Genomic DNA, 25,085 nt, shown 5'->3' with positions numbered 1-25,085 from the left:
GGTCCTTCCTGGAAATAATGTGGGCACCCCTGCTTTAAAGTATACAAGAAGTACACTCATATATATACTGTACTATCAATGTACTGCCGGTTGGACAATGCAGGTCCTTCAGAGACGAGAGCGTAGGTGTACCGATGTTACATTCCTTACGTATTCTCCTTAAAGTATTCTTGAAGTTTACTCATCCTCGATGTACACAAGAGTGTGGTACATTTACATCAAATCACAAGACAGAAGTTTGATATATTTTCAAACATTTCAAAAACAAAGAGCTATGAAATCACGTCCTTACTGGAGAAAATGAAAATGACAAATGATGAATAAGTTCACTGTTAAGCACAAGTCAATGACTTGACCTTATTATGCAACATATACTAAGTATTAGTACTTTGTGGCAGAAAGACATGAAAGGTTTACTAAGTATAAGTTTTCGTATTAAAGTGTAAGTGTAAGTGTAAGTCTTGGTGTTAATGTACTTATCTTAGACTATTGCGTGTACTATTCAGTATAAGCCAAGCATACTTCACTCTACTATTCTTAAGTATATAAAATATAGTTTATAAAAAGTCAACTTCAAGTATACTTCCTCAGTTTTAGTATAAAATAAGTATACTCAGAGTTCATGTGAATAAACTTCATTTTGCTCAGGGATGACCAAGCATTCCAGGTCAAGGGTCGACGAGAGGAGGCATGAACGTGCCTCGAGGATGCCAGATGTGTGTGCAGCTCACCTTTCACTCTCAATAGGCGTGTTCTGGGACATCACCCTGATATGCTGCTTCCATGACATCACCGCTTTTTGTGTGTGCAATGCACACAGAGATATATTACTTGTTTTGTTTTGAGCGTGTACGTCCTTTTGTGTGTTTTTAATAACGGCTGACTGTACCAACTTGTTTGCCCTTGATGACGTTATCGGCAGCAGCGCCCTCAGCAACAAAAAAGTGTGTTTTCCCCAGATATACTAAATTGTCTTGTCACATGTCACACGGGGAAACTCTGCTGCAGCTTTTGACTATTTTAGTGCCACACCAGTAATACTTGTAGTAACAGTGTTAAGGATCATATTGATGCTGTCAAGCGCTATACTCTGCTCTGTAGATGAGCAGCACTCGAGTACGTCTTCATGGGAGGCTAACCGTGGAATACCTGTATGTCGTACGATGGTGCTCTCTAAGCATTTTCATTGCTTTTCAAGTTTTACTGTACCAAATTTCACTGGTCCCAGTGCCATTTCCGAGCTTATGACATAAGATGAGATAAGATATGCCTTTATCAGTCCCACAAGAGGAAATTCCAGGGTTATAGCAGCAAAACTAGAAGAGCACAAGAGCAGATACAAAAGCACACCAGAGCAGAGAAAGTGCAAACATCAAAGTAATATAAATCAAGAAGTTGTATACGCATGGCATGGCATGGCATGGCATGGCATGGCATGGCATGGCATAAGTGAGAGTTTCATAGACCCGAGTCAACCATATAGACACAGCCAATTCCACAATGCAGACCACAGACGTCTATCGCGTCCCCAGGAGAACAAACAACATGCGAGATGAAGAAAGTAGGTCAGTCACGTCATTCGGGATGATATGTGACTTACAATGCACAAGCATTTTTGTTAACATCTTTTTCCACTCTCTTAAGTTTCCTGCCCCTTTCAGTGGTTATGATGGATAGATAGACTGATAGCCACCAAAGAATAGGAAGGAGATGTTGATGAAGGGGAAAATGGGATAGGTGGGGTTGAGGTAAAGAAGGCCTGGTTCATAATTCATTTCAGGCATAATGGCGTCATTGGCCCGAAGAACCGCAGGTATAGTGAAGCAACCTGATCCCTGGTAACCCAAATCCTGGCTGGAGACATAAGCCAGTCTGTAGACAACAGCGTGTTACATGCAAAGATTGTACAGCTCGTCTGCACAACAACTCTACTAAGGCCTCAACGTACAATGTACACAACGCCAGTCAATACAAATGATGACTCAGACAAATGCGCACTCTCTCCAGCCAGCAGCAGGCAGGAAAAGAAAGCAGTCATTTTCTCAGAGGCGACTCTATAATATTCTCCACAGACAAGTAGCGAAGCCTTGCGGTCAACTAAGACACGACTGCTGGCGTTGTGGTTAGCACACTGTGTATGTTTTGGACGACCCGTGTGAGACAACAAGGCCGGGCTGCCTGTTTTAGAATGAAGCGTGCACGAGTGGGGGGTGGGGGGGGGTGTCCTTGGGGTTTAGGTTGAGGGTTTTTCTGTGGATTTTGCAAAAGTGGGATGTCTGTGCTGTTCTGAGGTCTGTGGGTGTTTGTAATTCGATATGCAAGTTGTTGCTCCTTACTGGCCCTTGCTGACTGACGCATGTGTGTCGCTACTATCGCAAATGATTCTGTGTGTGTGTGTGTGTGTGTGTGTGTGTGTGTGTGTGTGTGTGTAGTCTTTTGGAGTCCGTGGAAAAAGCTAAGCGCCTTTTATATGAAACTCTGTCATGCTTTGTAAGAGCTTGTCTGGAAGTTCAGCTACTATGTCAAGTCAAGTCAAGTCAAGTCAAGCTTTATTAATACCGGGCTTCCCAAAATAGCCCACAATAAGTGAAATCCGAAATCCGCAAAGTAGCCAACTGTATTTGTTTACAATGATTATACAGGTATATGTTTTAAGGCTGTAAAAGCCCTCACCGTACACTTTATACACTTTTCTCAGACAGGCATTAACATTTTCTCACATTTTAAACTCTCTCAAAATTCAAATTTCCGTTGAATTCTAATGATCAGCCTACTAGGTTGGACACAAGAAATTTGAAAAGTGACTAACACGTATTTCACTCCTCTGACTGTGCCTCTTCGTCCTGGCACCATTCGGCTGAAGCGTTTTTGTATCCTCGTTAAAACATGTTGCTCCTGTCATCGTATTTTCTTCACGCGGTTAGCTTCTTCTGTTTCTTCTACGGTTTACGGTATTGGCAGTTAGCAAGCGACTCACACGGTTAGCTAGTTTGCTAGCCATGACCACAACAAGAGACAGCACGAAGGAGATTGATTGACAGTGGTCTACAGCCAATCAGGACGCAGAAGACAATGGGCGGTGCAGACAGAAGAGAGAGAATAGAGAGACACCGGCACCTCAAGATAAAGCACAGAACTACAACACTCAACTTCCCACAATGCAGTTCTCCTTAAATGGCCGGGCTTGGCCTATGACAGCGTTCATATGCTATATAAAAAAAAAGAGCACAAAAAAAATCCACAAAACAGCGAGTCCACGAAAGGTGAACCGCGATGTAGCGAGGGAACACAGTATAGCACTTTTTAAAACAGCCGAAGTGCTGCACAAGCTATGTAGACAATGACAAAAATCTAATCAAGCAATCAATGAATAAATAAGAACACATGGACAGCGTGCTTAGCTAAAAACGATCAATTATACAAAATAATACTATGGAGCGATTCCCCTGGGCAGTATGACCCTGGAAACAGGAGTTCCGAACATTCAGGGAGCGAGAATCTCCTATCCTATTAAAAATAATGTTTAAAAAAAACACAAACCATGAATTGATACTGAGAGCTCCTCTGTTCAGTTAACTATCAAATCTCCTATAGTCGGCGGGTTGCGGTTAAGCATATAAACGCCGGGGTGCAAATATTGTCATTAACGACTGTGGCTGTAGTCAACCTCCTGATGTAGTATTAAGCATCCAGCAACTTTAAAAGTTGTCTTGTTAGGAGGCAGTCAGGATGGTGTGTCACACAGGTGATGTGTATTTCATGCGTGAATCACCCATCTGGAAACTTCCACTACGTGTGTGTGTGTGTGTGCGTGTGCGTGCGTGTGTCTTGGAGTGAAAATAAGGCAACAAAAAGGGTGTGTACTGCAGTTTTAACGATGTGTGTGTGTGTGTGTGTGTTGGGAAGTGAAGAGGTGTGTGTCATTGTATCCTTCCAAGGTAGTGCAGTGCAAGGTTCCGCTTCCTGTACATTGCTAGCTTCTGACCTTATGGTGAACTTTGACCCCAGCACGGGAAAAACAACAACCAACCTGTTGTTTCTCTACATTCATCATCTTTGCTGTGATGATGATATACTGTAGTTGACAAAGAAAACACTTGCTAACTAACTACTACTACTACTACTACTACTACTACTACTACTACAGGGTTTCCCGTAGGATTTTCTGAAGCTGTGGTGGTGGGCTGCATGGGACTGCCGCCGCTGCTTCTGCAATTTTTTATTTTTTTTGAAATTATGACATAATATTTTTTGATTACTTATTTATTTATATAACTTATTTGTTTGATGTTTTTCAACAACCAGCAGAACATGAACGGAGAACATTTCAAAACTGTTAATTTAATGGCAAAGTTGCTGAGAGCACTTAAAGTGAGAGTTTAAAATGTGGCGCCTCCTTTTGTTACCTGACCTTATTTACTCCAATAGTACATAAAAGTACATAAAACATATTTGACACAATCCTAAATTTAATTTGATGCCTGTTGTAGAGGAATACATGGGAAATGAATTGTTCAGTAATATAGTTAGTTCAAAATAACACAATTAACAAAATAACTATTTCAATATTATTGTTATAGAAATGCATGTTTTACATAAAGACTATAAATTGAGAGTCCAGGGTTAAGATAGCACAGGTGTATCCAACTTGCAGCACTATTAAAGCTACTTTGACAAAAACAAAGTGGAGGTTAGCTATTTGTGTTTGATGTGACTGCCAACATTTCAATTGTACTTTAATGACAAAGCACATCTTCACTCAGTGTGCTCATTTGTCGTTAAATACAGGCGTCATGTTTGAATACAACAAACTACTAAGAAGTGAAGCAAATATTCATTGGTGAGCTACTCAACATCAGCTGGTGAGCTTGGAGACTCCTGTGATAGCATTGCTGTCTCAAGCTGTACACACGACGTGTTTCACATATCGAGTGTTTTGGAGACAAGCCATAAGTATTAAATATATAACGATAACAAGAGAGCAAGTGTTACAGGTCTCAGTATGAGAACCCATGAACGAGATTATAGTTCCGCTGGTTGTGGAGGGTGTAATGGCCTGTTAAAACAGGGATAAATAAGTGAGACGTGCAAGCGGTGTCTTTTCCATTAAGCCTCCTCAGCAGAATTTATTTACATTCCATTAACAAACATTGATATGCAACATTGGGTTCTTCTGAGTCATCACCACATATCATATCAAATTTCTCTAAAATGAACTCAATACTTCTCTTGTCAAAATAAGACAATTGCATGAATAAAGACATTTTCATAGTGCATATTCAACTATGTATTCAACAGGCTAGCATATTGCAACTAATGTATTGGGCACTGAGTGAATATCTATGTGCATAAAATGGCAGGCTTAGAAACAGACGTTTTTTCCCCCAAAGTGCTTAACATCACCTTAATGTATACAACAAGTCACAAACATATAATCATCAACATCCCATCAAATTAGATTATATACACATTATATTATATACATATATATATGTGCGTGTTCTGGAGCCAAAAGGATAATTTCTGTTCGTTAGCGACACAAACGAGCGGGATCCGCCATTTTACACAAAGAACAACAGACAGAAAAAAAACGGAAATACTGGAGTGTTCAAAGGTGACTACAAAACCACTTAAATCTTTCCCAAATATCACAGAAGTACACCTTAGTTGTCCCTAAGCATATTAATAATATGTACATGTCGTTCGTGACACTTTAAATGGACACCCACCTGTTAAAACAGGGATAAATAAGTGAGACGTGCAAGCGTTGTCTTTTCCATTAAGCCTCCTCAGCAGAATGAGGAAGTTACGTCAGTCCTTTGCGAGAGAGAATCGCTGCACGGCCCCCTAGTGGCGAAACTAGGAATGTCCCATTAATTATGAGGTATTCAACAAAACAAGTTGTTCTAATGGAAGTGCAATTTTGCTTACAAGAATAATGACCCAAAACAATTACAATGTCCCTGTTATACTCAAACAAAATAAAATACATTTCCCAAATGTGACCATACATTTTGTGTGCGTCACACAAGTGACACTTAAATAAAAAGTAAGTTAGCGAAGTTAGTAAGTTAGTGAACATGACTTGTAGCTCGTCCGTCACGGGACAAAAATGAGCTAGCTAGCTAGCTGCCGCAGAGAGGCAGTGAAGGGCAAAACGTTTCAACAAAGATTACTGTACTTTTATCTGGTCAGACATGCAAGTAGCAACAAGGCAGACAGGCCATTCAGGTGCAAGTTTGTCAAAATAAAGCACTGTGAAATATTTTTATGATATTTAAAATTGTTTTCAACCTATTTGTAGTCAATATTTGCGTAAATGATAAGCTATATATGTATCTATGTAGCATATACAGTATATTCATTCATACAATACATTACATTACTACACTGTTTTCAAGTTTTAAAAAAATCATTTTTAACGTGTGGAGGCTTTTATTTTGTAGTGGCGGGCCGCCACGATGAATTACATGTAGCCGAAACCCTGTACTAATAATTGTTTGGGTTGCCAAAGGACACAATGGCAGCGACTGGGATAGAAGAAGCTGGGTTCTATCACCTCTACTTTTTGGTCGACCTGCTGTATCCCCCGAACCACCCGCTAAATCTTGAAAGGCTTTTTATCCAGCAAGCAACACACGTAGAGATGATTGACATCTCGGCTTTGTGATATACGTGGTTTGTGATTGCTCTCTGCAGGACGCGGTGAGTATTGCATTCCTCGCTAGTCACTCAATGGAAGTTATTTTTTGGACAAAGACAGCATTACCGTAGCATCCTGCTTATTTTGCTTTATTGTGTGCATTATAAAGTCCACCAGTAGAAATACGTTTGGTTCATTGCCTGAAGAATATTGTACTGTATGATAATGTACTGTATCATGTTTATTTCACAATCAAGTGAAGAAAGGGTTAAAGACTGTGTGCAATTGTTGCATTTGCATACTGTAGCTATGTTTCATGAACAGTTGTTTCATATATCATATCCATGGTGCAAGTGGATAAATGATAAGAGTAACCCGTGAACCTTGGGAATGACAGGTGCGAGCAAGACCACTGAGCTAAACGGCCACACTGTGACCCACGCCTTCAGCGCAGCTTTTAGGTGTGGTTGTTGCCCCAGAATGAGACTTTTTTTGGAGATTACTTCACAACGGTTACACAAAATGTTGCACACTGTAAATAGCACACTAGCCATCATCAAGACCTCGCCAATGCAGTTCATGGAGTAGCAGAATAAGATATCATTTTAATAATAAAGAATAATGAGGACTAGTAGTGTGGGCTGCCGCGCTTTCACTCGCAGGCCCAAAATAAACAGAATATTTTGGTAGTTGGAGTTTGTAAATACGGGTTTTTAAAAGCTGGCATATTTCCATTTCTAAGCGTGCAGTGTTCTCTTTTGTGTCTTCCAGTTCCCCGAGTGTGGCTTCTATGGCATCTATGATAAGATATTGCTGTTTAAGCATGACACCTCCACCAGCAACATCCTGCAGCTGGTTAAGGCTGCAAGTGACATTCAGGAGGGAGATCTGGTGGAGGTGGTGCTCTCTGGTGAGTCAATGAAAATCCCATTCTCTTGGTTGCGATCTGCTCTGTTGTGTCATGTCATCTGTGACCATCTCATCCTCATGGTATTGCAGCGGCAGCTACATCAGAAGACTTCCAGATCCGTCCTCACACTCTAAACGTGCACTCCTATCGGGCCCCGGCTTTCTGCGACTACTGTGGAGAGATGTTGTTTGGACTGGTCAGGCAAGGGCTCAAGTGTGATGGTGCGACCCCCTTTTCATGAGCTCACATGATGCCGTCCACAGTTGATGTCCCGCTCACCCGTTTCCCGGTTCCTCGGTGCCCCCTGCAGGGTGTGGATTAAACTACCACAAGCGCTGCGCATTCAGCATTCCAAACAACTGCGGAGCTCGGAAGAGGCGCCTGTCCACCATCTCCCAGAGCAGCAGCCAGTCGGTTTACAGCGTCGGGACCGCGTCCACCTGCACCGAGAACTCAGGCCTGGTGCGCTCACATACACAAATGGTATTTAGAGCACTTTACCTTAGTGCACTCACTGACGCGCACTAATGTACGCTACCAACTCAAGAAAATTATTTATTTTTAAATCATTTTATTTAATTAGTAGAATCATGACATGAAATGTATTTAATGGTATTTCATGTAGTTAAAGAGAAAAAATATATATATATATATATAAAATATGGTATATATAATCAGGCCTGCCACAATAATCGATTAACAATCTTGGGGCCCAAGATCTATTTTTTATTATTTTGGTTATGATTGTGAGTTTTACTTAAGTGCAATTTTTGCTAAAAGAGAGAGTCCATTCTATTTTCATTGGGGTTTTTCATTGACTTTATTATGTTGTTTATTTTATTTTATTTTATTTTATTTAAAAGCTCTTGACATTCCAATTACAGTGTTAAATACTCTTGAGAAATTGAAGTTTATTGCTTTTGATACGATGTACCGGCATTATTATGCCGTATATACATTTCATATCATGAAAAAATGGTCTCAAAAAATGTTGTCATTAATGTTGATTGACGAGCAATGACAGGCTTATATATAATAAACTAATCCAGTATTACCCATTTTTAAATGTCTCTGTCATAGTGAGACTTAAGATTTGAAGATAAAAAAAATAGTACTACTATACTAAATATATTGATATTTGTATTATTATTATTTTTAAAATAAACTTTAAAAAATTAAATTTAATGTATGTGTTTTTATTAATTAATTTAAATAAAATATCATTTAAAAATATGCCGTTATTAATTATTATTAATTTGTTTATTTATTATTATATTATTATTATTACTTATTTATTATAATACTTCATATATTGCTGTTATTTTTATAAAGTACTCTTGGTCAATGTATTCCAGCATATACATATACACATATAAACATATGACATTTTTGCCAGTATAAAAATGGTAAAACACCGTACAGGTTGATGAGTTTTGCATACATGATTGTCATGTGAGTCGAGTGTTCCAAGTGTTATAAATTGCATTCTGATATGTTAGACCACAATACCTTTCAAATAGTGGCAGTACTCCGACAGTAAAGAGTAGTAGTACTACAGGTTGCTGTTTTTTTGCTTTATTTCCTATTCCACTACACCACAGCCCCGTACTCCGAGTGAAGCCCGCCGCTTCTACAAGGGTCGACCCGTGCACCTGGACAAGATCCTGATGAGCAAAGTGAAGGTGCCGCACACGTTCGCCATCCACTCGTACACGCGTCCGACGGTGTGCCACTACTGCAAGAGGCTCCTCCGAGGGCTCTTCAGACAGGGCCTACAGTGTAAAGGTCAGCCAATATGCAATAATAGCGCACACTGCCGTGTGGGATTCTAACTGTAATCCATTTGTCTGTGTTGGTTTTAGACTGCAAGTTTAACTGCCACAAACGCTGTGCATACAAAGTTCCTAACGACTGTCTTGGCGAGACCATTGGAGGTAGGTTCAAATGTCATCTCTAACCCTGCATGAAAACAGTCTCATCTGCATGGTTACGCTAGAGCCCGACCCATATGGGATTTTTGGGACCGATACAGATATACACAGGATATATACTGTACGTGAACATAAATTCTTATCATACCAAAATTCAACACAAAGAAGCAGAAGACTGCAGACAGGGATACAACGATTCCTCCAATAATTCCAGTACCTCGGGTACAAAAAATAAGGATTTTTTCTGCCTGGAGGAATCTACATTTTCACTGATATTGATGAATCTGCGATATGTCTTAATCAGCCCGAAATATCGTCCTGCCGATATATCAGCGTCGGGCTCTAGTTTAGACTGTCTTGCAAATGACATGTAATATTCATACAACAAACACTGGTACTTACTGCTTAATGTCTTTATTGTCTTTAGAAAACAGAAGTAACAGTGGTAAGTCTGCATCGTGCATCCTCAATGGTAGCAACAGAAGGACAAAGGCAGCCATTTTGAAACACAAAGCCAACATAAATCATCTCTTGTTACGGTCCCAGATATGCTGAGTTCCAGCATGGACCCAGAGGTGCCCATGGACTACACCAGCGACTACGACACCTCAGACAAGTCATCCATGGATGACTCGGACGAGGCTTGCAGCATCCCAGGCTCCTTCTCCCCCGAGAGCAACCAGGATGGAGTCAGTGGAGATCAGAGGTGTGGAAAAACAACATAAACACGTCACACCTAGGATTTGGATGAACAATTGTGTGCTTCTTTCCAGTGTTAACATTCCCCTCATGAGGGTGGTCCAGTCAGTCAGGCAGACCACCCGTCGATCCAGTACTGCCATCAAGGAGGGATGGATGGTTCACTACAGCAATAAAGACACACTGGTACCTTTACCTCCACTAAATCATCTCACTTCTTTACCTCTACCTTCTTTTCCCTTTCTTCCACAATGCTGCCCTCTCGTTACGTCTGCCAATAATGGATAAAAGCCACTTTGCTGAGAAAGGATCCATCTTTACACACTTCTATATCTCCGATCCACAAAGTTTGGACTAACAGGCCATATTCAACCACAAAACAGCAATGATTTATGAAGATATTTTGGAAAAAACGTGAGCGTGAAGCGGCGAAATTGGAAGTGTGAAGTGGCGGATGTTACTGTGTGTGTGTGTGTGTGTGTGTCACGTATGGTTTTGTGCTGATCCACTTGAGGCCTTGGAGGAGGTCTGTGCTACACTTACTGTGGTAGCGTTCTACTTTTGACTTTGCTTTCCTGTCTTGCTGCATTAACACTTGCTCTTCTTTTTCTCACTTGTCACTCCTGAGTTTCCAACCTGTCAGCCTTCCACCTGGCCTTTCTTCTTCTTCTCTTCCTTTTGAGATGGACTGTCAGTCGCCATCCTCACCTTGAATGTCGCTGACCTGCGATACCCCCACTCTGATTCAATCCCCAACAGAGAAAGAGGCACTACTGGCGCCTGGACTGTAAGTGCATCATCCTTTTCCAGAACAACACCTCCAACAAATACTACAAGGTAGGTGTTTCATTGTGGAGAACGCCACATTTCTAGTAGGCTGCCATGCTGATCATCTTTCTTGCAGGAGATCCCTCTCTCAGAAATTCTGGAGGTACGACCTGCCGGCAACTTTACTCTGGTGCCCTCCCGAACAAACCAGCACTGCTTTGAGATCATCACAGGGACCATGTGCTACTTTGTGGGGGAGGACCCCAACACGCTTCCGCCGCAGTCCCCCCCGCAGGCTGTCCCTCAGACGCCCCCTTCGCCCAGCCAAGTGGCGCCCAACAGCGGCATCGGCCGCGAGGTGGCCACGGCGTGGGAGAGCGCCATCCGCCAGGCACTCATGCCCGTCATCTTCCAGGATGCTCCGCCAGCGGAGGGAAACACCACTCACAGTGAGTCAGGGGGCACACAGGGTTGACAATATTTACAAAAGACTACAAAATACAGTTCCCTGGTTTATCACGAGGGATAGGTTCCCAAAATAGCCCGCAATAAGTGAAGTCTGCAAAGTAGCCAACTTTGTTTCCAATGATTCTATATGGAGGGAAAGGCTTCTTGAGACGTCATCTGTACTTCTGTGAAGAATGTGTCGGACATTTCGCTCTTCATCCGAAGAGCGAAACGTCCCTCGATGGACAACTCCTGTACGACTGAGAGGCTACACAGACGCAATGATTCCATACGTTATAAGGCTGTAAAAGCTCTCACCATTCACTTTATACACTGTTCTCAGACAGACATTAACATTTGATCACATTTCTCTCTTGTTGAAGCAATCCAAGTTCAAATTTCATTAGAATTTTAATGATCAAACCACTAGGTTCGATGCATAAAATGAGTGACTCGCGCATATTTCACTCCTCTGACCGTGCCTCTTCGTCCTGGCGCCATTCGGCTGTAGCGCTTTTGTATCCTTGTCTCTCCTGTTGTCGTATTTTACTCGTCCTCCTCGTCCTCCATGAACCAAAGATTCCTTTATTTTGTAAAGACGCCCGTAAAGACGCTAGCAAACAGGAAACACGGCAGTGCTGCACGAAGGAGATTGATTGACAGTGGTCTACAGCCAATCAGCACGCAGAATACAATGGGTGAGTTCTCCCTTCAGACTGTGGGGAGACATCTAACTCTCACATGAGTATACAACACGCTATACCCTCAAAAATAGATTATATAAACAAATAAAAGATATAAATAAAGATCAATGAACTCTTTCAATACCAAAGACATATTTTAATGTTTAAGTTTTTTGTGCGAGAGGCAAAAAGAGGTGATGATGCAAGTGCACAATAAAAGAGTTGACTTTTCAAGGAGTTCTAAGCCATAAAAACGGCCACAAGGTGGCACAAGTGCATTTGATAAGATGCAAGATTTGATAAGATTTGATAAGATGGGTGTTTTGCATGTACAAACACACTCCGCAGCGAGGAGGAAGTGGAAGAGAGCGGAGGAGTGTAGCGTGCAGAAACTTACGCATTGTTGGGAAATTTTAATGCACGCACACACATGCGTCCACACACACAGTTTAGTTCCAAATGTGAAAATTGTCAATAGTTGATGGTGTTATATTTGGAAAGAAAAAGTTATTCAGATGTAAAACAAGCCTTTTTTGTGTTGTTTATGTTGGTATAGTTGTTTATATTTATATTATATTTGAGCTGTCACAAAAACAAAAAACAAAATTGTGTCACAAACAAAAAGTGAAAGTTATGATTGAAATGTAGCTTTTCACAAAAAGCTGCTTTTCTAGTCGGGAACTGATATTTTCCTGAAACTTACCATGGAACGCGAACAAAGTTCTACTGTTGTGAGAACAAAAGTCGTAATGTTGCAACAATAAAAATGATAATGTAACATTACTGCAGTTGTTAGCCAATTCACATGGGATCCAGCATGAGAACGGTATCAAGAAGGATATTGGTACCCACTACTACTTTTGTTGACACTGTGGTTGACAGTGTTGTACTCCTGTACTGCATCACACTAGCCTGCCTTAGTTTGCTCTTTTTTATGTTTATGCCACTCTTGTATTTGGATTCAAGATTCAAGATTCAAGATTCAAGAGTTTTATTGTCATGTGCATAGTACAACAGCAGTTATACCATGCAATGAAAATCTTATTCTGTTCATTCTCCCAAGAAAAGAAAGAAAACAAATGAAAGAATCAGAACATAAGAAACATAAACACATAAACATATATACCAATAAATTAAGCAACAACAACAGACGAGACATTAATACAAGTAAATAATACAAATAAATAAATAAATAATGGATGTGGATGATGTGGATATACAGTAATTGATTCATGGCTGTGGAGTGTTTTTACCATATTTTCTACACTGTAACGTGCATATTTCCTCTGTAGGGCAAGCCTCCGTCAGCATTTCTGTGTCCAACAGTCAAATCCAAGAGAATGTGGTACGATGTTTTTATGCACAGTATATGAATTCCAAAAGACACACGGTTGCTCATGTTTTTGTTATGATTTCCTGCAGGACATTGGAACCGTGTACCAAATATTTGCTGATGAAGTTTTGGGATCTGGCCAATTTGGAATCGTGTATGGAGGTATGTACCTTCGCTTAAGCTTACAGGATCTCATATTGATGTCATATCGCTAAAAAACATGTGTTAACCCAAATGTGTGTATTTTCTTTACCAGGAAAGCACCGGAAGACTGGAAGGGATGTGGCCGTTAAAGTCATCGACAAGCTTCGCTTCCCAACGAAGCAGGAGAGCCAGCTGAGGAATGAGGTGGCTATACTGCAGGTAACTATGCTACTACGCTACTTTTATTGATTCTACTTGTACTACCCGTACTACTAAGGATCAGATAGAATGAAAATGAAATTCAAAGTTACTGACAATTCAAACCATGGTCATTTACAATCATTTGACCAGACGTGAATGTGGAATTGATGTAATTTTGTTTCTAGGCTAAGAAAAAAAAAATGTATTGCATGTTTTGACCAGCAGGTGGCGACAAAGGCCACGTTAAAATGTCGGTTAGGACCTTTTCAAGAGCTCCCCTCACCTTAAGCTCAACAGTGATTTATTTGCAACACTTTTCTGTCCTCCGTGCCAAAAAGTGCATTCTCCGTGTGAGGAATGTGAATCCTTCCCATGATGTCTCCCACACGCTTTCTTTCAGAGTCTGCGCCACTTGGGCATTGTTAACTTGGAGTGTATGTTTGAGACCCCCGAGAAAGTGTTTGTTGTTATGGAAAAACTCCACGGCGACATGCTCGAAATGATCCTCTCCAGCGAGAAAGGCCGACTGCCTGAGAGGCTCACCAAATTCCTCATCACTCAGGTGTGCACACACGTCGGCACAGAGGGGATTTACATTCAGTGCTCATGTTTGCGTGCTGCTTTTAGGTTATCGCCTGCTTGCACAGGAAAGCGTGTAATCTACATCTTGCTTGTCTGGATGTGGTTGCGGTTGTGTTTTCTTGTAGATTCTTGCAGCACTGAGACACCTGCACTTTAAGAACATCGTCCACTGCGATCTCAAACCCGAGAATGTGCTGCTTGCCTCTGCTGACCCCTTTCCCCAAGTAGGAAATCAACACTGTCATTCTTATTAGTGCTGGATGATATGTTATACTACTCATTTAAGGTCATGTTACACTGCAGCACGCCTACAATACAGCATGTCAGAGTGGGTCTGGTCAAACATGCTCTAAATAACAGTGTTACCCAACCTATTTCCTCACATGTATCCCCAGGGCCTTTTTGGCAACCATAAGATATGCCTTTATTAGTCCCACAGGGGGGAATTCCAGGTTTACAGCAGCAAAAGTACAAGTGCACACTATAGCATAGTACAAGGGCACACTATAGCATAGTACAAGGGCACACTATAGCATAGTACAAGTGCACACTATACCATGGTACAAGGGCACACTATAGCATAGTACAAGTGCACACTATACCATCGTACAAGAGCACACTATAGCATAGTACAAGGGCACACTATAGCATAGTACAAGTACACACTATACCATAGTACAAGAGCACACTATAGCATAGTACAAGAGCACACTATAGCATAGTACAAGTGCACACTATAGCATAGTACAAGTGCACACTATAGCATCGTACAAGAGCACACTATACCATCGTACAAGAGCACACTATAGCATGGTACATCCTGTCTTTATTGGATCTCCTTAATGCAGTAAGTGTATGTTGGAGGGGGTGGGAGTCTTTGTCCATCATGGAGGACAGCTTGGCTGAGTACCATGAATACCACCTCACTCATATGTGTTGATAATTCTCCAAAAGTACCACAACTGTTATGATTTTGGCGCATTTGTGCCGCAGGTTATTGTCTTCCCAGGGGGAACTAGTTGTAGTGCACATGTTCCATTTGATTATTCTTATGATGCGTGGTTCCTATTATGCTTAACATGAAATTACTGAGAATATTTTTATAGCGATGTTTTGACCACCCGTGCTACACGCACCGTACGTCTCAGCTATTTCTCATTCTGCATTTTAGGAGAATCATGTGAGAAACATTTTTAGACAAAATAGAAAGTAAATGAGGCTGAGATGAGGATATCAAATTTGTCTTCTGAGCTGTAGAAGAGCAAGCTTTGACCAGTAACATTTTCCTCTGGGACGTCACCTCCTGCAACTCCAAACACGGGGAAGCTCCAAAACGTGCTGCTTTGTGGTCATAACTCCTAAACTTTGCATAGAAACACACCCACAAATGTTGCTGAGATGAAAGTTACAGCTGTCCGCCATCTCCTGGTGTAGAATACTAACTACATGAGGCATCGTATTTGTCTCTATGCCGTGGTCAATTCAGCAATGTTGCTTGTCGCTATTTTGTGCCTAAAAGGTTAACATCTTCAAACCTTACCTTATGCATTCCCACATAGTATCAGCGTTTGGGAGCAAATATGAGGTGAAGGAAAACGGGTAAAAATACAGTATAGTAGTCTATCCGCCGTGTGGGATTACAGTTATGGTTAGAAAGCACACAACTGTGGTGTGTTCAAGGACCATTGAACAAACTGGCATGGGGTGCCGCTCAATGTTTTCTTTCTCTTTTTGGGAGAATGAACAGAACAAGAATTTCATTGCATAGCAAAAAACACCTGTTTTACTGTGCATGTGGGAAAGGGGCAGTGGTTCTTTTAGAGATGGGACACCATGGAAAGATTCCGGTCAGAGAATCATTTAATCATCTTTATTATGTAAGTGGATGGGCTCTTTAGAAATGTGTGTTAGTGCAGATGAAATTGGGTTTGTCCAAATGAGTGGATTTGTCCAAGTAGGTGTGTGTCCAAAGGCTTGTATGTGTGTGGTCTAAGCAATAGGAACGCATGAAATTGCAAACAATGCCAGATAAAGCAGCCCAATAGCAATCACATGACACAAATAAAGGCATGCACAGTACACATATCAAGTCATGCTAAGAGATACACAAGTGAGAGCAAACATGCTAGTCAGTGAGCCAGCTAGCAAACAACCACAAGCACGTGCCTCAGAAGTGTAGCCGCAATCACACCACAACCAACAATGCACAAAGAATTATCAAACTCACATTGTTGAGTCATACAACGCACACCAAGGATGGACACTTCATACTCCACATGGGAAGCAAGGTCATACTAGCAAAACTGCTACAATTGCTCAGCGAGTTCCTTTGTAAGAAGGTTGCATTCAAGTGCATCACGTACCTCCCAGGAACAAGTTGCTTCTGTGTTCATGGGCACTTGGACATCACAGAAAAAGGCTACAAATGTTCTACTTATAAGAGACATCAATGTTACACAAATAGACTTTCAGACAGTGCATATGACAATACAACTCTTGAATCTTGAAACAACATAAACTGTGGGATTTCGAAGTGTGTATTATTTTTCAATAAAATAAGGGCCCATATTTCCACAACTGGGCCCGCAAGGTGGCCTAGTGGTTAGCATGTTGGCCACACAGTCAGGAGATGGGGAAGATCTGGGTTGGAATCTCCATTGAGCATCTCTGTGTGGAGTTTGCATGTTCTCCCCGTGCGTACAGTACGTGGATTTTCTCCGTGTACTCCGGTTTCCTCCCACATTCCAAAAACATGCATGTGCCTTACTGCTAAGACCGTAGTCAAAGATTGTCTCTATGACGGGAGCGCTTTAGTGTTTTTGCAGTAGGTTCTCAAAAACAGCAGTGAATGATACTCCAAATAAGAGGAGATTGCAAAACGGTAGTCAAAGATTGTCTCCATGACGGGAGCTCTCTACTGTTGTGAGGAATCTGCTCCCATGTGACGTCATTCACAAGCTGAATTTGTATGTTATCCTTAACGCCGTACCTCCTATTTTACGTCCATTCTGCTCTTCTCCCAGGTGAAGCTGTGCGATTTCGGCTTTGCCCGCATCATCGGGGAAAAGTCCTTCCGTCGCTCGGTGGTCGGCACGCCGGCCTACCTCGCCCCGGAGGTCCTTTTGAACCAGGGCTACAACCGCTCGCTGGACATGTGGTCGGTGGGCGTCATCATGTACGTCAGCCTCAGCGGCACGTTTCCTTTCAACGAGGACGAAGATATCAACGACCAGATACACAACGCTGCCTTCATGTACCCTTCCAACCCCTGGAAACAGATCTCAAATGATGGTAAACACAGCTGTGGCGGAGCTGTGCAAGTTGTAAACACAAACGGGGAAGTACTTTTATGGCTTTACTTAGATGATGATCTCTTTGCTTTCCAGCCATCGACTTGATAAACAACCTGCTGCAAGTGAAGATGAGGAAGCGCTTCAGTGTTGACAAGAGTCTGAGCCACGCGTACTTGCAGGTAACACAAACATCAGCCGTGTAATGTCGTGTGTAATAAGGCATGTAGTCCCACCGCTGATAAACACCCGTAGACCAGGGGTGGCCACATAGTGAAAAATGAAAGGATGCAGCTTTGCCACTTTGATATTTTGTAAACCAACACATGTACATATGCTAACAAGTTATATATATATTTATGCTTTGTGATAGAGGTAAAAAGCATAGATTAAAGCGTATTATTCATGCTGAAAGCATGGACACATACAGTATAATATTGTGATCGGCCATTTTTCTTACTCTGCCTCATTTGTGTCCACTAACTCCTCCTCCATTTCGTAACCAATCCAAACAAATCCAACATCAAAATGTTCTGCTCACTCAGGACATGTGAGCTACTAATTCAGACTTTTCAAAATATTCCCACATTTTGTGTAATTTCATATTTTCCATGAAGATGTTCCCATTGAAAATGAATGGTCAATTTAACTGGCGCCCTCTGCTGGTGAAAAATCATTTCCCATTTCCCATGACTGAATCCATCTGCTGATTGTACAGCGGTGGCATGGCTTGGTTGATGGTGTGTGCTTCCCAACCCAAAGGTGCCTGGTTCGACGCATGTGTAAGCCTTCATCATGTTGAATAAAAATAAATGACAACATACAGAAGCCACTGTCCTCCAATCAGCTCTAATCTAATCTAGGAGGAGACAGTAAATTCAGATTTATTGATAACATTGATTTGTGATTGAGAGCATCTACTGACAGATAAGTAAATACACACAGGGCATCTACCAATACTACATGGAATGAAGAAAAGCTAATGATATAACATTAAACACGTAATATTCACGACTATTTACAGAGCAGTGCAGCAAAGCATGCTGGGAAGCAGCATGAGCAAGCACAACTTAGCAGACAAAAAATGCTCAGCTCAGCTGATGCAGAGCTTGTTTCCCAACCCAGAGGTTGCTAGTTCAAATCTAGTGTTCATCTCAGCTTCCAAACTACTCTTACTTTCATTCTACGTTTTAGCATATTTCCACAGCATTTCAGTCCAGTTTCAGCTTCCAAACACATCCTAATTTTCTCAAACTTTATTCAACTTTATTCTTTGTTTTGTTTGTTTCTCACAATATGATGACTTTTAAACAAATATTTTTTTCTTGAATATGTCAACTCTGTGCTACTCTGACGTTGATTACGAGTTTATTCTCAGACTTTTTTGTCTTAATATTCTGACTTTATTCTCTGATAAGTAAGGCTGTTTTTTCCATTTCTGCTGTTTTTTTGGTGTGTTTTTTTTATTTTCCAACTATTTCAACTATTTCTTATAAATTGTCTTCTCATAATATTATGACTTTATTCCCATAATATTTTGGCTCTGTTCTTGTAACTTTTTCCACAACTTTATTTGTTTTTTTTTTTTCCTAATATTATGACTTTGACAAAAAAGTGTTTTTTTTCTTTAATATTTCAACTATGCTACTAAAATGACATTCTTTTTTCTCATAGTATTAAGATGTTATGTGACGTGTGCGCAGGTGCAGAAGCCATTGCGTTTCCGGTACATATTGCGTAGTGACAGGACCAGCTGAAGCTCGTGTTCGGGATTATTGTGCCTGTTGTGAGGTCATCCAAAGCTGCAATAAAAGCCTGTTGTTCTGGTGATCACGTCTGGTGCTTGTGTGTCTCACCCAACATTACAGTAACATTACTGACACCTAGTGACCAGTGTAGAATACTACAGCTCAGCACAAGGTCTTTGAATGTGGCTTCTGAATGCCTCATATTTGTATTTTAGTTCATTTAGACATTTTTATGCTTGACAATGCTTACTTTTGTCAATTTCTTTAAGCAAGCATGTTTTTTTGGCCGTATCTAACCAGGAAACAGCATGATTCATTCATTTATACATTTTTGAAAAACCGTGATAGAGGGAAGTCGTGAAATTTGAAGCATGAAGTGGCAGGGATCACCGTGGCTGCGAGTATGGTCATGACACCATGTGACTTCTCCCAGCCAATCAGCATAGAAAGGTAATCAGTGTTCCCGATCTTGCACTGTATGACGTTCTGGATCTGTGAAAGGTGCTGTAAAAATACATTTCACTTGCCTACGATCTGAGGAGTGAAATACGCGTGAGTCATTTCTCGTGTCCAACCTCGTAGGTTGATCATTCAAATTCAAAGGAGTGAGAGTGTTTAATGAAGAGAGAAATGTGAGAAAATGTTCATGCCCGTCTGAGAAAAGTGTATAAAGTGTATGGTGAGGGCTTTTACAGCCTTCAAACATACAGTATATAATCATTGCGGGCTATTTCAGGAACCTACCCCACGGTGAACGAGGGAACACGGGACTGGTAATAAAGGAAAAAGATTACAATGTTTGATTCATTGCCCTGAAGACGCTTAATTAAAGCACCTCATTTTGTTTTCCTGCAAATATAAAATGTTTTGATCATGTTTTCTAATGACTTGGATGAAAATGATGAGTGAGGGGAAAGCTGAGCCACGGCCTCATGCAGACATCCTCTAATGTGTTTGCCTAATGATGCACTCAAAGCCCTTTTCAACTTTGGATCAAATTCCAAAGCTTCTAACTGAAACTTTCTTCCCACCCATCACCCCCCCAGGACTATCAGACATGGCTGGACCTGCGAGAGCTGGAGACCAAGCTGTGCGAGCGTTACATCACTCACGAGAGCGACGACAGCCGCTGGCAAGCATTCGCCCACCAGTACACTCTATCTTACCCGGCCCACCTCGTGGCCCCTGCCCCCGCGCCCACCTCCGACGACGACGGGGACTGCAGGGACGACGCGGACATGCAAGGGCTCACCGAGCGGGTCAGCATCCTCTGATGGCAGACGCTCTCGAAAGCGGGAGTTGAGGAATGAAGTGGCTCTGCTAACAGTGTTTACACGGTCAGTACCCTCAGCAGCTGCGTGCCCGCACTCCACTCCACGCTCACGTCCAGCTTCACAACTTTGCAGATCAACAGCAGACAAAAAATAAAAAATGCTGTATAGACAAGTTCAATAGGTTTGCTCAGACTGGTTTAGTGAGTTTAATTTGGCATGAATCACAGCCCTCCTTCGTGATAAAAATACACTGATGAACTTCTTTCAAGTGACTTCAAGGAAAAGTGCACATCATCCACAATCTTTATGTGAGACATGAACACACGTCTTTCTGTGCGTTTCAAAGATATAAAAAGCGAGAGCTGAGTAGTGCACGTCATGGGACACACCTATGCTGCCTGCAAAGACCGCCCACTAAAAGACCTCCAGCAAGGTTGTGTGTCCGTGCTGTGAGCACGTAGTAACACGTGCATGACAACATGTCATACGCTATTTTGTCATCATAGTCATCATCTTATATTATGTTACGTTATATCTCATCATTTTCTGCTAGCTCTCAACAAAGGCGGTTGAACTTCCCCCCCCCTCCGCTCCCTTGTCTTCCCTGCTTTGTTTCATGTCCTGTTTTTGTCCTGCATTGCTCTCCAAATCCTAATCATGGGATTGATCAATCTCCATGAATCTCCACGCAATTGACAAAATCTTCTTGCGTGATGGACAGTTGGGGGTAGTGGAGGGTCAGGTGCCTGGCGAATTCACTTTCCGTTGAGGACATCGGAATCATCTACCCATTCGAAACCATGATAACAGGATTGCTGCTGATTGGATGGGGCACTGCCCTGGTGTATCACAAAAAACAGAGACAGCAGTCCGACACACCCAGCAGCTGCCCGTCATGATTGATGGCTCGATCGAGAGACCAGAATGGACAAACGGGTCAGCCGAGTCTATTGGAATGTGGCTACCGCACTGACCCGAACAGTTGAATTGTATTTGACCACCCCCCCAACCCCGGCATCTGCCTCCACCAAGGTGGGTGCTGTAACAACTCCGCCATGAGACTGCTGCAGTGAGACGCTCTGCCCCTCATTTTTTTTCTTCACGGACACTTGTTGTTTGTTGTCTCTGTCGGGGGCCTGCTCATGGACGTCTCCACGGCAACTGCCGTGTTCTCGCGATGACATCCTGCAGGCTTGTGGTGCCAAGATGGTTATTTGGTTATTTGTGTCTGTTGCAGAGGTTTTTTTGCCACTCCCCTTCCCTCTTGTTGTTCCCTGTCCTCTCTCCCCTTTTTATCGCCCACTCATCCTGTCCTGTGTAGCCCCGTTTTATTGGTTGGTATGTTGTATATGTGTGGACGGATGATTGTTCCTCTGCACACGTGTAAAGAGTAAAGGCCGTTCTGATAACGGGACACCTATTTCGACTATAAAGCCATCTAAAAAAGCTCCAACAAGGTTTTCTGGTGTTCTATCCATGCTGTGAGCGTGTCTTGACAGGAACATTCATGATAACAAGTCATACTTACACTATTTTGCGTATTTCTAAGCATTAGCGGAACTTCCTTGCTTGATTTCACATAGCAACGTCGTAGAAAGGAACGCCTACACCTAGCGTTAACTTTTCCAAACCCAGAAATAAAAACACAACATCTCCAATATTGAGCCTTACCTTTAGGTCGTGTCTGAGGCGTTGACCGTGACACTGACGCGCTACGGGCGAGTCTGTGGTTGAAGCTAGTAGCTAGCCGGCTAGTAGCTAGCTGGTGTGGTATGGCTAAGTAATGTAGTTCGATCGGCATAACCGTGTTAATAATAATAATAATAACGACAATGTCGCTGTAGCAGACGTGTTCGCGTCTCACATAAGGATTGTGGATGATGGGCAACATTCCAAAAAAAGTGCACTTTTCCTTTAAGACTTTAAGACTTGCACTGTTGTGGTAACGTCTTTCCACAAAAGCTCACCCAGAAACATCCTGTGGCGACAACTGGAAGTATTGATTAGGCGACGGCGTGTCTTCCTGCAATGAATGCAAGCCACACTCTTCTAGAAGCTCTCGTGTCCTGAAGTAGCGCTTAGGATTTCCATTTCCTGTGTATAGCTTTGAATATCGAAACAACAGTCTTTGACAGCAAGAACACCAAGGCTTGTGGCATTGATCATAGCTGATCATGTTGACATGTTGCATGTTTTCATGTGTTTTTATTCCAGTCGTCCGCTACTTGCATGTGAACCCTGAAGATGACGACATGTTTGAAATGAGATGCTTGACATTGTAGCGCAATACAAACCTACAGGAATATTCTCTTTTAGTTGTGTCCTTTTTTATTTCACTCACACACTTCTACACTTCTGCACATTGTGGAGTGGCCTTTTATTGTGGCCAGCCGAAGGCACCCCTGTGCAATAATCATGCTAATCATGCTCGATGTGCCACAGTCGTGAGGTGGATGGATGATTTATTTATTAGGTTTGTGACAACTATGGGAGAGAAAAACGGGCTTTTGTGTACGTGGAAATAAGCTTCACATCTTTCAGTTCATGTCATGAAAGACGTGAGCAACAACAAAAGTGTTGTGTTTCTCTTCTTGTTTCACAGAAATACAAAGGATGACAAATCCAAGCTAAACAAACGTCAGCAAGGGCTTCTGTTGACGACATCACCTCGGCGTGCTCAGTCAGATTGGTGGTTTCATCTTTAGTGTTTGTCCGTCACATCTCGACAGGGCCCATTTTATGGCGACATGGAAAGTTTGCTTTTCTAAATGATGGGACAAGCAAGAAGCCCTGGTGAACGTTTTTTCAAAGGCTTGTCTGCTCACAGTCGGAAGTTGATGACCGAAAGTGAAAGTGACACATTTCTGTGAAAGGCGCGTCTTTTATCCGACAACGTCATCAAACAACGGGAGCGTCCCTGAGCAAAAAGGTGGCGCCCATCCTGTGCCGGATTAGTAAGTAGTTGCTTCCGGACGGGAAGGAATCACTGAGTGAAAGTGATGTCATACACAAGCACACCAAACCACAGAAGAAGAAAGACATGCCGCAAGGCTGTCGTATTTTCCCTTTCAATCTGCCTCGTCCAGTCGGGTTTGAGAATAAGCAGTGCATGTATGGATTTGATTTCCTGAATGCTGTGTCAGCACTCTTTTTCTGTCTTTGTCTTGTCACGCTGGTCTTACTTGATTTCACAGATCAATCAATTCCAAATGCATTTGTTGTATCGGTCAAATTGTTCAAATGGAATCTTATTTGGTGACACGAAGCACTGCTAATGACTTGTGAGGACTCAAACATTTCAAGCCTGTGACTTGGGACTTGTCTTGACGTGAGACTTGACCTGGACTTGCACGTGTTTACTTGAGACTTGATATTAAAGACTTGGGACTTACTTGAGACGTGCCAAACACTGACTTGCTCCCACCTCTGCTGAACTGCAAGCCCTTTGACCTTAACTGTGTCTGAACCATCCTAGTCCTAGTCCTAGTCCTAGTCCTAGTCCAGCCTATCCTAACAGGTCATTTGATGTGGTCACTGTCAAATGCATCTGGTGAGATTGCTGTGCATGTCTGCTCTGATGTGTGAACACAGTAGCATCCTTCCTTGAAGCAGAGAACATCGCTTCCTTCAAAGGACGCCAGCTGTCGTAATCTCCTCGCCACATATCGGCCGTGTGCGAACGCCTCATGCAGTTGGAGGTGAGGAGGTGAAGAACGTGGATTATTTCCCACAGTTTGATGAGCACACTTCAGTCTGCTCTTGGGGAGGAAAAGCACTCGTGGGGCCTCGTCGATTAACATCCAGCTCGCTGTTTACTTTGCCCTGGAGTGCCGCCACCTTTGTACTTGCGCCATCAGTGGCACTTCTACAGACGTGCATCTTCACTGGGAAGCATTTGACATGAATCCATACTAATTAAGCAGCACTGATGGTCTATAAATAGCATCTTCGGAGCTCTCTGTGATACCTACAGTAGGAGCCACAGCCGATCAGGGGGCCCCCAACACAGGGAAACCAAAAATCACACACACCTGCAGAGACTCGAAAAAACCAAACCGAGCCAAAAGAAAACTTAGGAGCCACCGTCGTATCCAAGTGTGTCGTGCATCGTTTGTCCAGGCAGTCTCAACCCTACTTTTACTCCAACCCCAATCGTAAAACCCAAACCCCAACCCTCCACTCAATACCCAACTCTTACCCGAACTCCAGCCCTAATCTTAAACCAACCTTAATCCTAAACCAACACTGCAAACCTAAAGCCAATCCTCGCTTTCTCGAGGGGAAATACTAACCGTTACGCCAACCCAACTTGTACCCTAACCCTCGCCCTAATCCCAAACCTGAACCCTACTTTATTTACCCTAACCCTCACCAACCCCCAACTCCAAGCACGACCCAGAACACGAATCTCTTCCGTAGGGACAACGGTAGT

The 25,085-nt window shown here is 42.3% G+C and overlaps 1 protein-coding gene across 2 annotated transcripts in view; it reads left to right on the top strand.

The window, feature by feature from the left end:
• prkd2 (protein kinase D2) overlaps positions 1-23,230 on the top strand; it is a 39,580-nt gene extending 16,350 nt beyond the window's left edge. Inside the window, exons 2-19 of one of the 2 annotated variants that reach the window (XM_054794242.1) lie at positions 7,415-7,553; positions 7,643-7,774; positions 7,864-8,015; positions 9,155-9,338; positions 9,416-9,487; positions 9,912-9,929; positions 10,031-10,190; positions 10,258-10,369; positions 10,943-11,020; positions 11,088-11,400; positions 13,374-13,426; positions 13,504-13,576; positions 13,671-13,777; positions 14,160-14,321; positions 14,467-14,565; positions 17,365-17,632; positions 17,728-17,813; positions 20,426-23,230. In XM_054794242.1, the coding sequence (XP_054650217.1) occupies positions 7,415-7,553; positions 7,643-7,774; positions 7,864-8,015; positions 9,155-9,338; positions 9,416-9,487; positions 9,912-9,929; positions 10,031-10,190; positions 10,258-10,369; positions 10,943-11,020; positions 11,088-11,400; positions 13,374-13,426; positions 13,504-13,576; positions 13,671-13,777; positions 14,160-14,321; positions 14,467-14,565; positions 17,365-17,632; positions 17,728-17,813; positions 20,426-20,653 (2,436 nt within the window). In that variant the 3' untranslated portion in view covers positions 20,654-23,230. Of the gene's footprint in view, positions 1-7,414; positions 7,554-7,642; positions 7,775-7,863; positions 8,037-9,154; positions 9,339-9,415; positions 9,488-9,911; positions 9,930-10,030; positions 10,191-10,257; positions 10,370-10,942; positions 11,021-11,087; positions 11,401-13,373; positions 13,427-13,503; positions 13,577-13,670; positions 13,778-14,159; positions 14,322-14,466; positions 14,566-17,364; positions 17,633-17,727; positions 17,814-20,425 lie in introns of both variants that reach the window. The other variant, XM_054794241.1, reaches the window with a different exon arrangement.
• Positions 23,231-25,085: the final 1,855 nt, after the last annotated feature.

Source organism: Dunckerocampus dactyliophorus, chromosome 12, assembly GCF_027744805.1.
Source record: "Dunckerocampus dactyliophorus isolate RoL2022-P2 chromosome 12, RoL_Ddac_1.1, whole genome shotgun sequence".
Taxonomy (NCBI): Eukaryota; Metazoa; Chordata; class Actinopteri; order Syngnathiformes; family Syngnathidae; genus Dunckerocampus; species Dunckerocampus dactyliophorus.
This window is presented reverse-complemented; position numbering and strand designations above follow the sequence as displayed.